General features: G+C 38.9%; 2 protein-coding genes across 3 annotated transcripts; both read left to right on the forward strand.

Moving 5' to 3' along the window:
- Nucleotides 1–461: 461 nt before the first annotated feature.
- On the forward strand, nucleotides 462–3,332 carry LOC135249960 (immunoglobulin superfamily member 3-like). The gene is made up of 5 exons (XM_064325699.1): nucleotides 462–785; nucleotides 1,210–1,563; nucleotides 1,904–2,011; nucleotides 2,937–2,986; nucleotides 3,108–3,332. The coding sequence occupies exons 1-5, from the start codon at nucleotides 587–589 to the stop codon at nucleotides 3,234–3,236; spliced, it is 840 nt and encodes a 279-aa protein (XP_064181769.1). The 5' UTR covers nucleotides 462–586; the 3' UTR covers nucleotides 3,237–3,332.
- A 5,104-nt stretch (nucleotides 3,333–8,436) lies between these two features.
- LOC135249952 (CXADR-like membrane protein) lies at nucleotides 8,437–11,837 on the forward strand. Of its 2 annotated transcripts, XM_064325687.1 has the most exons (6): nucleotides 8,437–8,572; nucleotides 8,722–9,078; nucleotides 9,624–9,974; nucleotides 10,308–10,415; nucleotides 11,357–11,406; nucleotides 11,539–11,837. In XM_064325687.1, the coding sequence occupies exons 1-6, from the start codon at nucleotides 8,530–8,532 to the stop codon at nucleotides 11,665–11,667; spliced, it is 1,038 nt and encodes a 345-aa protein (XP_064181757.1). In that variant the 5' UTR covers nucleotides 8,437–8,529; the 3' UTR covers nucleotides 11,668–11,837. The 2 variants fall into 2 exon arrangements, with proteins under 2 accessions (XP_064181757.1, XP_064181759.1); XM_064325689.1 differs by lacking the exon at nucleotides 10,308–10,415.
- The last annotated feature ends 3,987 nt before the right edge of the window (nucleotides 11,838–15,824 follow it).

Raw genomic sequence — 15,824 nt, forward strand, 5'->3', positions numbered from 1 at the left:
TGACATCAGTGTTCTTTTTTTGCACTGAGGGTGTTTATCAGCGATGCTTGCACACTCTTGTGCACCCAAATTGCTTAAACAGCCAATCAAATCTGCCCCTGACATGTGCCCTCCTACTGTTCAGTGAATCGCTGGAAATTATTACCTCAAGTCCTCCTCTTATCTGTACAGTTTGAGTTTTACAGCGCAGAGGACAAACAGGGTCTCAGGCAGAGGAGAGTCCCCAGAAGAGGAGAGTTCAGATACAGTGATGCCACCACTCTGTGCCTTCTTGTGCTTTTCAGCAAAGTCTGTAAGTATAAAACTGTTTTATCTTATCAGCCAAAATAACTCTGCTCATGGACTCATGGAGGCTTTTATACAGAAATGAAGATTCATTTTTTGCTTTATTGTTCCCATTGTCAGTTGAAGGTGCTTTCTGTTTATTTCAGATGGTCCTGCTTGGGAAGAACATAGTTCAGCCTGATGTGCTGGTGACAGCTCAGCTGGAGACAGTGTGACTCTCCCATGTTTCTATGCTAAAGATGATGAGCACTGGTACAGATGGCTTAAGCAGCCTCTTGGACAGAAGCCTGAGCAATTGTTAATGATAAAAAATTCTGAACCTTATACTATAGATTTCAATGATTTTATAAACAGTACGCGCCTCAGTGCTAAAGCAGCAAAGGGGACCTCGAACCTGACTGTGTCACAAGTAGAGCCGTCGGATTCAGCCACATACTACTGCGCTACTGTGCTCTACAAGGATATCAGCTTTGGAGAAGGCACTACATTAATGGTCCTGGGTAAATATGAACCTTCAGTCCACGTCTTATACTTCGTTTTTCTTGTACAGGATTTTGAAGGTGATTTAAAATTTGAAAATATCTTAAGAAAGCAGATCTTTTTTTGTAGGGCCACTAAAACTCTAAGCATTAAGAAATTGAGGTGATAACATTTGTTATTACTGGAGATACTGTATTTCACAAAAGTAAATTGCATTATTATTTTCTAAACTCATTGAACAAAAGACATAATAGACATTTTCTTTATTTCTTTATTTTTTCTTTACTAAGCTAATTGCTAGTTTGGAATGACAAAACCAGATTTAAAATAGTGTTGTAAAAAGAAAACCCTGCATATGCTTTTGAATTACAGAAATACTAAAATAATGATTGAATTCAAGCATGTATCCTGTTATAATTTTAATTATTGAACTGAATTCTTCAGGGTCAGAGTCACACGACAGGACAGTAGTACTGCAGCAGCCCGAGTCTGAGTCAGTGCATTCTGGAGACTCTGTAACTCTGCAGTGTACAGTACACACTGAGACCTGTGCAGGAGAACACAGTGTGTACTGGTTCAGACAGGGCTCAGGAGAGTCCCCTCCAGGAATCATTTACACCCATGGAACCAGGAGTCATGAGTGCCAGAGGAGCTCTGGGGCTGTGTCTCCCACACAGAGCTGTGTCTACAACTTCCCCAAGAGGAACCTGAGCCCCTCTGATGCTGGGACTTACTACTGTGCTGTGGCCACCTGTGGGGAGATCCTGTTTGGGAATGGGACCAAGCTGGACTTTGAGCGTAAGCAAAAAATCTCACAGTCAGTCGCCTTTTTATTTTTGCAAGGCGATGGCTAAATTATGTATTTAATCATATCAAAAATTAAATAAAATTACCCCACGGGGTTCAATAAAGTATATCTATCTTATCTTATTAACCAGTAGAACATACAGACTTCGTCTGGTATAATTGGATAATTATGTCACATCTGCTAATTAATTTTTATTTGGCAAGTTGTTTATTATCAACCATTTTTATTCTCATGCCGATCAGTTTTTTGTGCCCCTATCAATGTCTTCATATGCTCTTATTAATAATACTCATGCAGGGTGTTTACTAAATCATGCTTTTAAAATGTCAGGGAATGAACGACTTCCTCTTTTCTGCTTGGCGGGAGCTTTGACGTTGAGCGTGATTCTAAATATTGTCCTCGCCCTGAAAACGAGAAAATGCAGTGAGAACTGCAAAGGTAAGAGAACAAGTTATCCATGTGTGGAATGTGTCAATGTATTTGTTCAATTTATCTGCGCTCAAATCCAACTAGTATGTAACACATAAGACCACAAAATATATACATTTTCTTAAAGAGTGTGGAGTCAAAGAAAAACGTGAACTTTGATAATACATTGTGTTCACGTAAAATATTTCCTTCCAAAATTTGAGAAATCTGTCATGTGCATGTAAAACCATTTTCTAAATAGCATGCAGTAATAATTCTTTACAGACCCTATTAAACATCATCAGGTTGTTTCTCCATTAGTGCAGATAATCAGATGACTCCCATTACTAGTTTTCTGTAACTTATGTACACAGATCATATGCAAAAATAAAGCCCAATCTCACTTGATTTTATAACATTGTAGCTTCTAATATTGACCCTAAAATTATATTACATTGGTTGTACTGTAGCTTTTATGTATTTGTGTTTGGTACCCAGCTAGCACTAAGTAAATTATAGACACTACAGCTGTGATGTGACGAACCCTGAATTATGAAAATGAAATTGGTCACAAGCAAAAGGCAGTAAAAATTGTCCAGAGTAAGGCAGAATTTTCTGGCCTCCAAAAAATTGAAATATATTTCAGGTGAAATTTAATCTTCATTGAAGCCCCGCTTCCCTGGCGATTATATAATAGACGTACTCCTCAGATATACAGTGCTGTACTTCTTGTTAGAATGACAACTTATGGCAAGTCTTACTGTGGTGAATATAATTTACTGTGTGAAAAACAGTACTACCACTACAGCTATTACTGAATTATTTATATTATTATAAAAATAATATATAATAATAATAATAATAATAATAAATATATAAAAAAATAAAAGAATAGCTTTCTTATTTGATTGTGAACCAGCCACCAGTGATTTACATTTCAATTTTACTCAAACAGGGTCTTCATCAAACAACCAAATGTCCAGAGAAGACTTGTCAAACAAACAGGTACGAATTTTATGTGGTAAAATACATTTCTAAGACAACTAACTCAGTGGTGAATATCCTGGTGAAATGATAATCAGAATGAAGTGTGATCCTATGTGGTGTGTAATGCTTTTCCTTTTAGGGTCAAGAGGAATCAATGAATTACGCTGCTTTGACTTTCACCACCAAGAAACCCAAAGTGAGGCGGAACAAGAGGGAAGTGGAGAAAGAAACGGTTTACTCAGATATGAGATTTAGAGACCGCGAGTGAAGCTTTCCGTGAAAATTAATCTTCATCACAAGAATAATCACTGTTTATCAAACATTTCCTCACCAGAACTGGTAAACATTATAATATGTGGCTGAAAATGACGGGATTTGCCTTGTTTTAAACTAAGGACCTCTTTGAGTTGTGCTTGTTCTTAAGTTCTGCTGTTTATAAAATAAACTTAAAACTTAAAAAAATTGTACACAGATGTGTCTGTCTGGCTGGACAGTTTCAGTTAAATGGTGCTCACTGTTGCTAAACCTTGCTTTGTTTGGGGCAGCAGTGTAGTACAATGGTTAGGGAACAGGACGCGTAACCCAATTCTCAGGTGATGCATTGCCCTTGAGCAAGACTGTTAACCCGAATGATTTCAGTATATATCTAGCTTTATAAAATCAAACTGTGCACACATGCGAAATTGCGCAAGACACTCTATGAAAGGTCAAATTCTGTCCCACCAACTTTTCGTACATTGACATTTCTGTAAAATTTTAACGCAGAATTACTTTTAATTTTCTGCATTCACAGAAATTTGGCACATGCAAAGGCTTCAGCACCCTGCTAGTACTTAGTTACACCTCGGAAATCACAGCCTCCAAATATTCCTTCCTGCCAGTTCACAGTCTTTTGTTCTTGCGTTAGGAATTCCCCGCTCGTTGGCAGAATTCTTCTTGCTCAGAAATATTCTTACGTCTCAAATTCACTGCCCGTTTGAGGTCTCCCCACGGATTTTCATTCACATCCAAATCTAACTTTGAAGGCATTACATTACATTACAGGCATTTGGCAGACGCTCTTATCCAGAGCGACGCACAACAAAGTGTATAACCATAACCAGGAACAAGTATGACGAAAACCCTAGAGAGAAGTACCAGTCCAAGTGCAGGGAACAACCGCATAGTTCAACTTGGACCCTAAAGGTTAAACTGATTAACACTAACACAAACAAGAAACAGAAACAACGCATTCTATGCCAAAATACAAGCAGTAGTTAAGACAGGTGCATTAACTAAGTCACCTACGAAACAACTACCTAGTTACAACCCTAAGGTTACAGTCATTTAAGAGATTACAGGGAGGCATTTCCAAAACTTTCATCTTTCATTCGTTGAAGTAAATTGTGATTAATTTGAGAAATTTTTGGATCATTGCCAAGCCAAAATATCTCTACTCAGCCACAGTTTCTTCACTGACTCTGTGACATTGGCTTCTATGGTTTTGTTATTTAGTTGAATCCATTCTTCTTTCCTCCCACACAATATTTCCTGGGGCCACTTGTTACCACACAACCCCAAAGCGTAATAGATCCACCCCCACGTTTAATAGTTAGCAAGGTGTTCTTTTCTTTAAATAGTTATTTCCTGTAACGGAACAATAATGGACTCTCTCACGTTCATGCACTTCCTGCCTGTCAGGTGTTCACAGGGATCAATAATCTAGAGAACAAGGAGAGAGTAATGTCCTTACCCAGACTGAACTTGCTACTGTAAAGTGTTTTGTTTTGACAGTTGAACATCAATGCTAATGATATAACGGTAATTAAATAATTGAAGGAGGCCCTAATACAAATGTCATTTTGTCGTTTTGCTCTGTGATGGTGACAGGGGAAGTTCACTCACATTTTCCACTCACAGCCTTATATATTTAGCGTTACATAGATCAGGAAGACTGGCACATGAAGACTGACCTGCTGCACAGAGCCGTCTTCACACCTCCCTCTCTCAGCGCTGAAACTCTGATCAACTTCACACCTCAGACCAACTTTCCATTACAACAGACCCAAAGAGTCAGCATTAGAAAACAGTGTACAGAAATACAGAAAAAATGCTGATTTTAAATTTGTCCCCATGATTCCAAATATAGCACATAAATTGCAGGAACAAAAGGTCAGTATTGCTCTCTATAATTAAAGATATCTATTAATTCTACATGCAGCTATTTTACTTGCATTATCATTCACATGTTTTATGCTGTTGCCTCTTAGTTGCAGTATATGATGCACAACAAGGTCATCATAAACTTATATTATAAAGTGTGTAGTACAGAGTTTAACCAGTAGGTAGCAGCACAGCATAGTCATTACATTATTTATGAATGTGACATTTTGATGATGATAATTTATGACACTACAACCCAAAGTTTTTAAGCGTCATGCCGTATTGGTCTGATCATGTTGTTTTAGACATGTTCATCAGCTTGTGTGCACCTTTCAAATTTTTGGTGTCCTGCTTGCAATGTTGAATATCATACATAAAATGCTCAGTGAAGTGCACATCATTAAATGATTTAAATATACACTCAATAAGTCATAAACAATTAAGAAAATACTGAAATGATATGATCACACAGAATCTTGATCATTCCCCTCCTATCCCTGCCCTGATGGTACGTTCCATGGTCATGTGACCAGCTGACACATTCAGGTCATGCAGAATTCTTAATAAATCAATGTGCTGAGTAAAGTGTGCAGCAGAATGGACTCACATGAATCTATCATTGTATCATGGGGGGGTTTGACTAACAGGATGTGAGTGCATAGGTGAGGGGGAAGAGAGAGTGTGTGCCTGCGCGTGTGTGTGTGTGTGTATGTCACCAAAGAGTAGTATCTCTGCAAGTTAGGTTCTATAGGGTACTGGGGGCAGAGACAGAGCAATATTAATTATAGTCCGTTAATGTGTTTGTTTCCTGTTTATAACCTCTTTTCATACGAGAGCGTGCTAGAGATAACGCTCTGAGGCCTGCCTGCTGGTCTGAGGGGGTTTTTGCACAATGCTGGAGGCGCAGCTCTCTCTGTGGTTTGGTCCGACTCTCAGGCTGCTGACTCAAAACAAAACCCCTGTGCTCTGCCTTTGTGTTTTCCACTGCATGCACCCATTTCATATGGTACCTGGCATCCCCCTTCCCCCTAAAGTCAAAAATATACATTGTCTTTCATTAGACCACAAACTGTAAAAGAACTGAAAATACTTAATTAAAAAATTGAATAAACTGGAACCAACAATCCTGCAGAGGCAAAAAAAAAAACAAACTACAAACCACTACAAACAAACCCTCACACACAACCTTTCACAAGAAATGAGAAAGAATCCTTACACCTGTGAGAAAGGCCCTTTCATAAGGCCCAGGGAAAAGGCAATGGGGAGCAGCTGGCCTAATTACAATGAGCCACACCTGCCCCCCTGCCTGTGAGAAGGGCTGGTGCTGTCCATGGTGCTGCAGCTCTCCCAGGTTTATGGAATACCTGGGTGCTGGAGGGACAGCACACCATCACCCTTCCTGGCACCACAAGATGCACAGCTTAGCTTTTTAAACAAAAGTGCTGATTGCAGTTATTCAAGAAGTTAAAAGGAACCTGGTTTCGGTGCTGTGCAAAATCACAATATAAGATCAGGTGTGACATCACAGTGTGAACATTCCAGTGAGCCGCCCAATGTTCTGAACTCATTAGCATAATCAGCCATTCTAAACTTTTGGGTGGCTCTCATAGTAAAGACAACAGATCTTTTTTATTGTTGTTATTGTTTTTGACCACTTTTTCATGTTTGCGAATGATAGAAGTTGAAAAATACCAAAAATGCATGTGAATGCAGATCCCGGCCCAATCCACCTACGAGCAGCACTGACTCCTACTCCTGGAATGGGACAGCAGAGCAATTCAGCACCATGGACACTGCACATAAACACACACACACACACGCACAACCATATAGACATACATAACGTTTTATTCAGCGGCGACTGGTGAGCGGAAAATCGGTGGGGCACAAAACTTTCCTTTAAACTAATCATTGATCTCAACCTGTTTTCATTAGTAATTTTCCTTTATAATCAAAAGCATGCCAACGATCGGATTAATCAAATGGCAAGTAGCCTAACATACAGCGTCTTCATACCGTGTTTCAGGGATTAAATCATAAATTATATGTATCCGTTAAAAATCCGTTTTAATCGCCCAGTGGTCTACACTTAACAAACAAGATACACCAGTCTGTTATCTACCGTGTTAGTTTTCAGAATAACCCAGCAAAAATAAAACCTGCACTTCAATTTTGTTTACAATCTACGCATTGCAGATATTTGCCATGCCAAACAAAATGTGCACGATTTTGTACTGCAAATGAAAATAAATGTAGGCTATAAGGCCTAGGCTACTCGCTAGAACTGCCTATTTGGGGGAGAGCTGGCTATATATGATAGTATTGAGTAGGCCTAGCCTATTTTGTGGATTAATTGTATTGATACTCAATGAGAATCCACTGCTTAGTGATTAAAACGGATTTTTCTAAATCCCATTTATCATTTAATCTCCCTAAGACAATGCGAAGAAGCTATGTCCCTTTCCAATTGATTAGTCAGATGTTTGCATGCTTGTTAATCACTGATAATTAATTAAAACAGTTTGAGATCAATGATTAGTTTTAAGGAAAGTTTTGCACCTCACCAGTTTGAGAAAGATGGATAAAGGAGGACAGTGCGTTGGCATTAAAAAGAAAATGTACTTCTGAATACTTAAGTAAGTAAGTACTCCAGTACTTTAACTCAAGTAAAAATTTGACTGAACAACTTTCACTTGTAGTGGAGTAATATTTGACCAGGGGTATCTATACTTTTACTCAAGTAATGGAGTTGTGTACTTTGTCCACCACTGCACATGCACCTCCATGCGCACACAAATACATGCGCACCAACACGCACACACACACACACACATATACACCCACGCACACACACCTACACACACACACACACACACTCCACACAAACACACAGACACATACCCCTCCATGCACACACACATACATGCGCGCACACACACATACATGCGCACACACACGCACACACACACACATACACCCACGCACACCCATGCACACACACACACACACAAATATTAGTACGAATTGAGGTGCCGTTTTCAATCTAAAGTTATTCTTAAAGTAAGCTATTTAAAACTTTATGAAGACTTCCACATTATTGCACTGTAAATAACAACTGAATTATTATTTGACCTTTATTAAGCAGGATGGAAATAATGACACTGAACATTGTTCTTTTTTTGCACTGAGGGTGTTTATCAGCGGATGCTTGCACCACTCTTGTGCACCCAATAATTTGCCTTATTGAACAGCCAATCAAATCTGTCCCTGACATGTGCCCTCCTACTGTTCAGTGAATCGCTGGAAATTATCACCTCAAGTCCTCCTCTTATCTGTACAGTTTGAGTTTTACAGCGCAGAGGACAAACAGGGTCTCAGCCAGAGGAGAGCCTCCAGAAGAGGAGAGTTCAGATACAGTGATGCCACCACTCTATGCTGTTCTTGTGCTTTTCAGCAAAGTCTGTAAGTTTGTAATTATTATTCACTTTCAGCCAAGAATAACTTTACACTAGGACTGTATAGAATTATTTATACAGAGATTGCTGGGTTTTTTATATTGCATATTTCACATTGTTGTTTGAGTTGAAATATTGCTTTGTGTTGTATTCCAGATGGTCTGCTTGCGAATATATTTCAGCCTGACGCGCTGGTGAAAGCTCAGCTTGGAGACACTGTGACTCTCCCATGTTTCTATACTGCACAGGAACGGCTTGATATCAGCTGGTTTAAGCAGCCTCTTGGACTGAAGCCTCAGCTCATTGTAGTACACATTTACTATCAATCAGATCCTACATTTTTTAATGAGTTTAAAAACAGTAAACGCCTCAGTGCTAAAGCAGCAATGGGGAGCTTTAACCTGACTGTGTCACAAATGGAGCCATCGGATTCAGCAACATACTACTGCACTGTTAGACTTTACAGTGAAATCAGCTTTGGAAATGGAACCACTTTAATGGTGATGGTGAAAGGTAAATATGAACCTTAGTTGATGCTTTACACTTGTTTTTTTAATGTACAGGCTTTCAACAATATATTCTGCTCACTGACAGAATAGCAGTGAAATATTGAAAAAAGTGTTCTTTGATTCACACACCTGATCAATAGTTTATCATAAATAAACATTTGGCATTTGCTTTTAAAAAAGTGAATTTAAATTATTCTAGGAAAGCAGATCTTTCTTTTAGGGTAGGGTTAGCCAAACTATTTTGTGTGTTCATGTATTGGTTCAGTGTTATGTTAAGAAATATTGAGCTATGTTGTTGTTTAAGATAATGCATGTTAAGCCAAACACTGTAAATTTGCATTATTATTTTTCTAAAGTCATTAATACAACATCACAAATAGACAGTTTCTCACGCATTTGTCACCGATCCAGATTGGGAAGTTCAGCCACGACCTTAAGTCAAAACTGTGTTTATAAAGAATAATGACAATAATTGCAGCCACACACATATCTAATGATTGAGTCAAAGCATTTATTCTGTTAATTTTTTTAATTGTTCAAATTTTTCAGGTTCAGAGTCACACAGCAGGGCAATAGTACTGCAGCCCAAGTCTCAGTCAGTGCAGCCAGGAGACTCTGTGACTCTGCAGTGTACAGTACGCACTGAGACCTGTGCAGGAGAACACAGTGTGTACTGGTTCAGACAGGGCTCAGGAGAGTCCCCTCCAGGAATCATTTACACCCATGGAAACAGGAGTGATGAGTGCCAGAGGAGCTCTGGGGCTGTGTCTCCCTCACAAAACTGTACCTACAACTTCCCCAAGAGGAACCTCAGCCCCTCTGATGCTGGGACTTACTACTGTGCTGTGGCCACCTGTGGGGAGATCCTGTTTGGGAACGGAACCAAGCTGAATGTTGAGGGTAAGGAAACAAATCAATCACATAGTAAAAGCATTGTCTCAGTTTTTAAAAGATTCATGCATTTTTTTATGTAATGTTTTTTTGTGAGGCAAAGGACAAATGTTGTATTAAGTCATTGCAACCAGTAGAACATATTTCATCTGAAATTATTGGATTACTGTTTAACATGTTTTAATTAATTTCTATATTGTAAGTTGTTCATTGTTATACATCCCTCATTGTTATTCTCATGCAGATTAGTTTTTAGACAAGTTACTCTGTTGTTGTCTTTCTATGCTCTTATTAATATTTTTCATGCAGGGTGTTTACTAAATCTTGCTTTTAAAATGTCAGGGAATGAACGTCTTCTTCTTTATTGCTTGGCGGGAGCTTTGACGTTGAGCGTGATCTTAAATATTGTCCTCACTCTGAAGAGGAGAAAAAGCTGTGAAAATTGCAAAGGTAAGAGACAAAGATATCAATGTGTGGTATATGTCATGATTATTATTTACAACATTTTTTCAATAAATCTTTTGTTAAATAAAATCGGACTAGTATGAAACATGCATGGTCATAAAAAAACTCCTTAAAGGGTGCAGAGTCTAAACAAAAATAAAAGTAATCTGTGAAAATGTGTAAAGTGTTTTCTGTAAAGTAGTTGGCTTTCAAAATTTGACAACAATTTTGTCATCTTCATGAAAGGCCATTTCATAAGTAGCATGCAGAAATATTCACATACAGTCCCTGTACAGTTCTCTAAAGCAAAATCAGTTTTATAATATGACATAAAGTTGCTCCATGGGTGCTGATGACCGTCTTCTCACTACTTTTACACATATCACAGGTAAAAGCAAGCCAAACGTCTCTTCAATTTATGACACTTGACATTCTGATAGTGATTCAATGTTATATATTGGTTAAAGTATTTCAGTTTTTTTTTTTTTCTGGTACCAGCTGGCACTAACCAAATTATAGACATTATAGCTATGGTGTAACAACCCCAAGATTATGAAAAAAATATTCTTAAGCAAACGTCAATAAAATTGAGCTCAGAATGAGCAGAATTAACTGCCATCCAAACAAACTAAAATACTTTTCAAGTGATATGTAATCTCCATTGAAGCCTATCCTGATTCCCTGGTGATTATATAATCAATACACTCCTTAGATATACTCCTCCTGGGAGCAGCAACTTACCGTACTACTGTGGTGAATATAATTGACTATATGAAATACTACTACCAGAAGTGCTGCTATGAATATTATTGTAAATAGTAACAGTAATAGTAATAGTAATATTAATAAGAAATAGAAGCTTTCTTACCTTTAAAGACCAGTGCATGAATTGAGTAATTTGTTTTTGAAAACCACCAGCAGTTTACATTTTCCTTTTACTGACACAGGAGCTGCATCAAACAACCAAGTGAGCGGAGAAAACTTGATGAGCAAACAGGTAAAATTATCTAAAAAATAATAAATAAATAAATAAATAAAAATAAAGTTCTTTTTTGTGGTGAATATCCTGGTTACATTATTATCAGAATGAAGTGTAGTCATATGTGGTGTGTATTTCTTTTTCTTTTAGAGTCAAGAGGAATCAATGAATTACGCTGCTTTGACTTTCACCACCAAGAAACCCAAAGTGAGGCGGAACAAGAGGGAAGTGGAGAAAGAAACGGTTTACTCAGATATGAGATTTAGAGACCGCGAGTGAAGCTTTCCATAAAAGCCATCTTCGTCACAAGAATAATCAAAATATTCCCTCGCTAGTATTGTTGAACATCATACTATGTGGCTGTAAATTTTATAACACGTACAGGATTTGCCTACAGCTGTGCTTGTTTTTGGATTCCTCTGTTTTTCAAATACACAAAGTAAAAATTGTGCACTCTCTGGCAATATCTGATAAATGGTCCTCAGTGTTGTTGAATGGGTTTGGGGCAGTAGTGTAGTGTACTGCTTAGGGAACAGGTCCCTATTCTCAGGTGACACACTGCCCGTTGACCTGTATTATTGAGGAAGGATGTTATCCTGAATGACTTCATGCCATAACTGTATAAAATGAAACTGTGTGCACATGTAAAAAAAAACAAAAAAAAACATGTACACTGGCTGCCAAATAAATTCATATATCAGACAATCAGCGTCTATAAATGGGATACATTTCTAATACAAAGTGGCTGAATACTGTCAAGTTTTTTTTTGGAGATGGCATGTAGAGATATGTCTGCTCATCCATACCAGGGCTGGATCTGGCACAACTACTCGTATGTGTCTGCCACTGCTTAGCCAGGAAAAAAATCGCTGTGAATATAGGTACTCTCCTGCATGCTTCATAACAGCTGGATATGCTTTCTGAAGGCTAGGCCTCTTGCTAGCAGAGCCCTCCCTGTACCTTCAGTAACCAAAGCACTTCCTGTATGCACAGCGACAGCTTGCGTTCTCAGTAACTGATCCGGTGCTGTACGTTTTAGACCACTCCTTCCTGTGTACAGGGACAGAGCATGAACAGGCTCTCACTTGCATTTCCTGCTGAGATTCCTGTCAGGTGTTCACAGGGGCAGATGATCTAGAGAACAAGGAGAGAGTAATGCCCTTACCCAGACTGGACTTGCAACTATAAAGTATTTCGTTGTGACAGAATAATATTAAACAATGACCCTAAAATAACAAAAGGGAGGGGTTAAAGGTCACATGGACAGATACCTTTGGCTGATATACTTCCTGCTATGAGGTCATTGCACTGCTTATTGTTTCTGAAAGCTTTGCACACGGCTCTCTCTTTCATTACAAGTAAAATGTGTTTGTTTGTTTCAAACTGCTCTGTTGTGGTGACAGGAGAAGTTCACTTATTTTCCACTCACATCCTTATACATTCAGCTCTACACACACCAGAGCTGCACAGGAAGGCTGACCTGCAGCTCCTCCCTCTCTCAGCGCTGAAACCACACTGACGCTCCGATCAAATTGCTTCACCTCACACCTCAGACCACCTTTCCATTACAACAGACCAGAAGAGACACCATTAGAAAACAGCGTACTTAACTATCAAAAAAAAAATACTACTCAAAATCTGTCCACATGGTTCCAAATATAGTGCATAAATTGAAGGGACAAAATGATCAGTATCGCTCTCCATAATTAAAAAGGCTTTTCAATTTTCCATTTTACATTCATTATCATTGACATGTTTTATGCTGTTGCTTTTTAGTTGTATTATAATGCAGAGCAAGGTCATCATAACCGTCTTTTATAATGTGTGTTGTTCAGAGTTTTACCAATAGGAAGCAGCACAGCATAGTCATTAAATTATTTCTAAATGTGACATTAAGAAGATGATAAATTATAACGTCACAATCTATAACTCTTGATAGTCACGCCGTATTGGTCTGATTAAGTTGTTTTAGACATGTTGTTATGCTTGTGTGCACCGTTCAAATTTTTTATATACTGCTTACAATGTTGAATATCATAAAAACTCAGTGAAGTGCACATCATTAAAATATTTAAATATACACTCAATAAGTCATAAAAAAACTGAAGTAAAGTGATAGTGTTTTTCCTGCACAAACATCATCAGATGCATTGAAACACAGAGCACCTCGATCATTCCCCTCCTTTTCCTGCCCTGATGGTACATTCCATGGTCATGTGACCAGCTGTACTAACACAGGACATGAAAGTGTTCTTGACTCATTCAGGACAAGCAGCATTCTTCATAAATGTATGTGCTGAGTAAGGTGTGGAGCAAAATGGATTTATATGAAACAATCCTGGTATTATGCGGGTTTGACTATGAGGATGTGAGTGTATAGGTGAGGGAGAAGAGAGAGTCGGTGCCTGCGTGTGTGCATGTGTGTGTGCGTGTGTGTGTGTGTCTGTGTGTGTGTGTGTGTGTGATGTGTGTGTGTGCATGTGTGTGTGTGTGTGTGTGTGTGTGTGTGTGACCAAAGAGAGTAGTATCCCAGCAAGTTAAATTCCATTGAGGACTGGGGACAGGGCATTATCAGTATTAATTATAGTCTGGTACAGTATTTGTTTCCTGTTTATAACCTCTTTCCCTTTGAGAGCGCGCTAGAGATCACGCTCTGAGACCTGCTGGCTGGTCTGAGGGGTGTTTTTTGCACAATGCTGGAGGTGCAGCTCTCTCTCTGTGGCTCAGTCTGACTCTCAGGCCACTGACTCAAAACAAAACCCCTGAGCTCTGCCTTTGTGGTGTCCTCTGCATGCACCCCTTACATACGTCATCTGGTACCTCCCTCTTTCATTCTCTCTCTCTATCATTCTCCTCTGTCACTTCAGTGGGGTCAGAGCTACATGTGCCCTAGAGATAATCAGTGATTATACACCATTTCTTTTTGAATGAGAAAACATTTCGAGAACTCAGCTCAAATGGTTGTCAGAAATCTTTAACAAACATTTGAAAGCTTTCTAATCATGGTCTTTATTGAACAATATTGCCCACTTTCACAAAACCACCAGGTTTGTACAGAAGGGTGTCTAAACATGTCACAATTGTAAACATTTTGATTTCATTCAGGACATGAATTGGTAGCCCAATACTCATCTTAATGTTTCTTTTACATTAATAGACTTTGATGCAGTGCTGGGGTAGGCCACTGTATCACATGATGAAAAGACAATAAAATAAAAAATGTACTTACTTTGATTCGTCCAGGAACTGAAAAACAACAACAAAAAAAAAAAACGAAAACAAATCATGACCTGGTTCGTTGCGGTGCAAAATCACAATGTAAGATCAGTTGTGACATCACAGTATGAACATTCCAGTGAGCTGCCCAATGTTCTGAACTCATTAGCATAATCAGCCATTAATTAGAGTTTAGTCAATTCTAAACTCTCATAGTAAAGACAACAGATCTTTTTTTATTGTTGTTGTTTTTGACCACTTTTTTCATGTTTTCAGATGATAGAAGTTGATAAAAACCGAAAATGCATGTGAATGCAGAATCCCGGCACAATCCACCTACGGGCAGCACTGACTCCTACTCCTGGAATGGGACAGCAGTGAAATTCAGCACCATGGACACTGCACACATAAACACATGCAATCACTCCACACCACACACCACACACACACACGACGCCACACACACACACGCATACACACATAGAGACGACACACTCAACACACATCATACGCACACACCTATACAGACACACACACACACATGCTCACATACACGCAACAGAGCACACACACAAACACCACACACAACAGACCACCACACCACACACACACACACACACAACCGCACACACACACAGACGCACACACACACACAACCACTCATACACAAGCACACACACACAAACATGCATATATATTTATATGCACATGCACACACACACAACCGCACGCAAACACATGCAAACATATACATACACAGACACACACACACACACAAACACCCACGCACAAATACACATTTGCACACACACACACACACACACACACACACAGACATATTAAACTGTAGCACAATTGAGGTGCTGTTTCCAACTAAAGTTATTCCAAAGTAAGTAAACTATTTCAAACTTCATGAGACTCCACATGACTGCACTGTAATAACAATTGATATATTTTGACTTTTTTAAGCAGGATGCAGTCAAACAAATCTCAGACAATGATGACCTGAAAGGTCATCACACATGAAAGAAAAATGGAAATAATGACAACGGTCTTCTTTGCACGAGAGTGTTTATTGCGGAGCTGTGCAGCCTTGTCACCCAACAGTTCCATTAAACAGCAATCAAATCTGCCCTGACATGTGCCCTCTTGTCAGAATCACGAAATAGACAGCCCCACACAATGACATGCACACACATACACGCACACAGATGCACACA

This window comes from Anguilla rostrata, chromosome 3 (assembly GCF_018555375.3).
Source record: "Anguilla rostrata isolate EN2019 chromosome 3, ASM1855537v3, whole genome shotgun sequence".
Taxonomy (NCBI): Eukaryota; Metazoa; Chordata; class Actinopteri; order Anguilliformes; family Anguillidae; genus Anguilla; species Anguilla rostrata.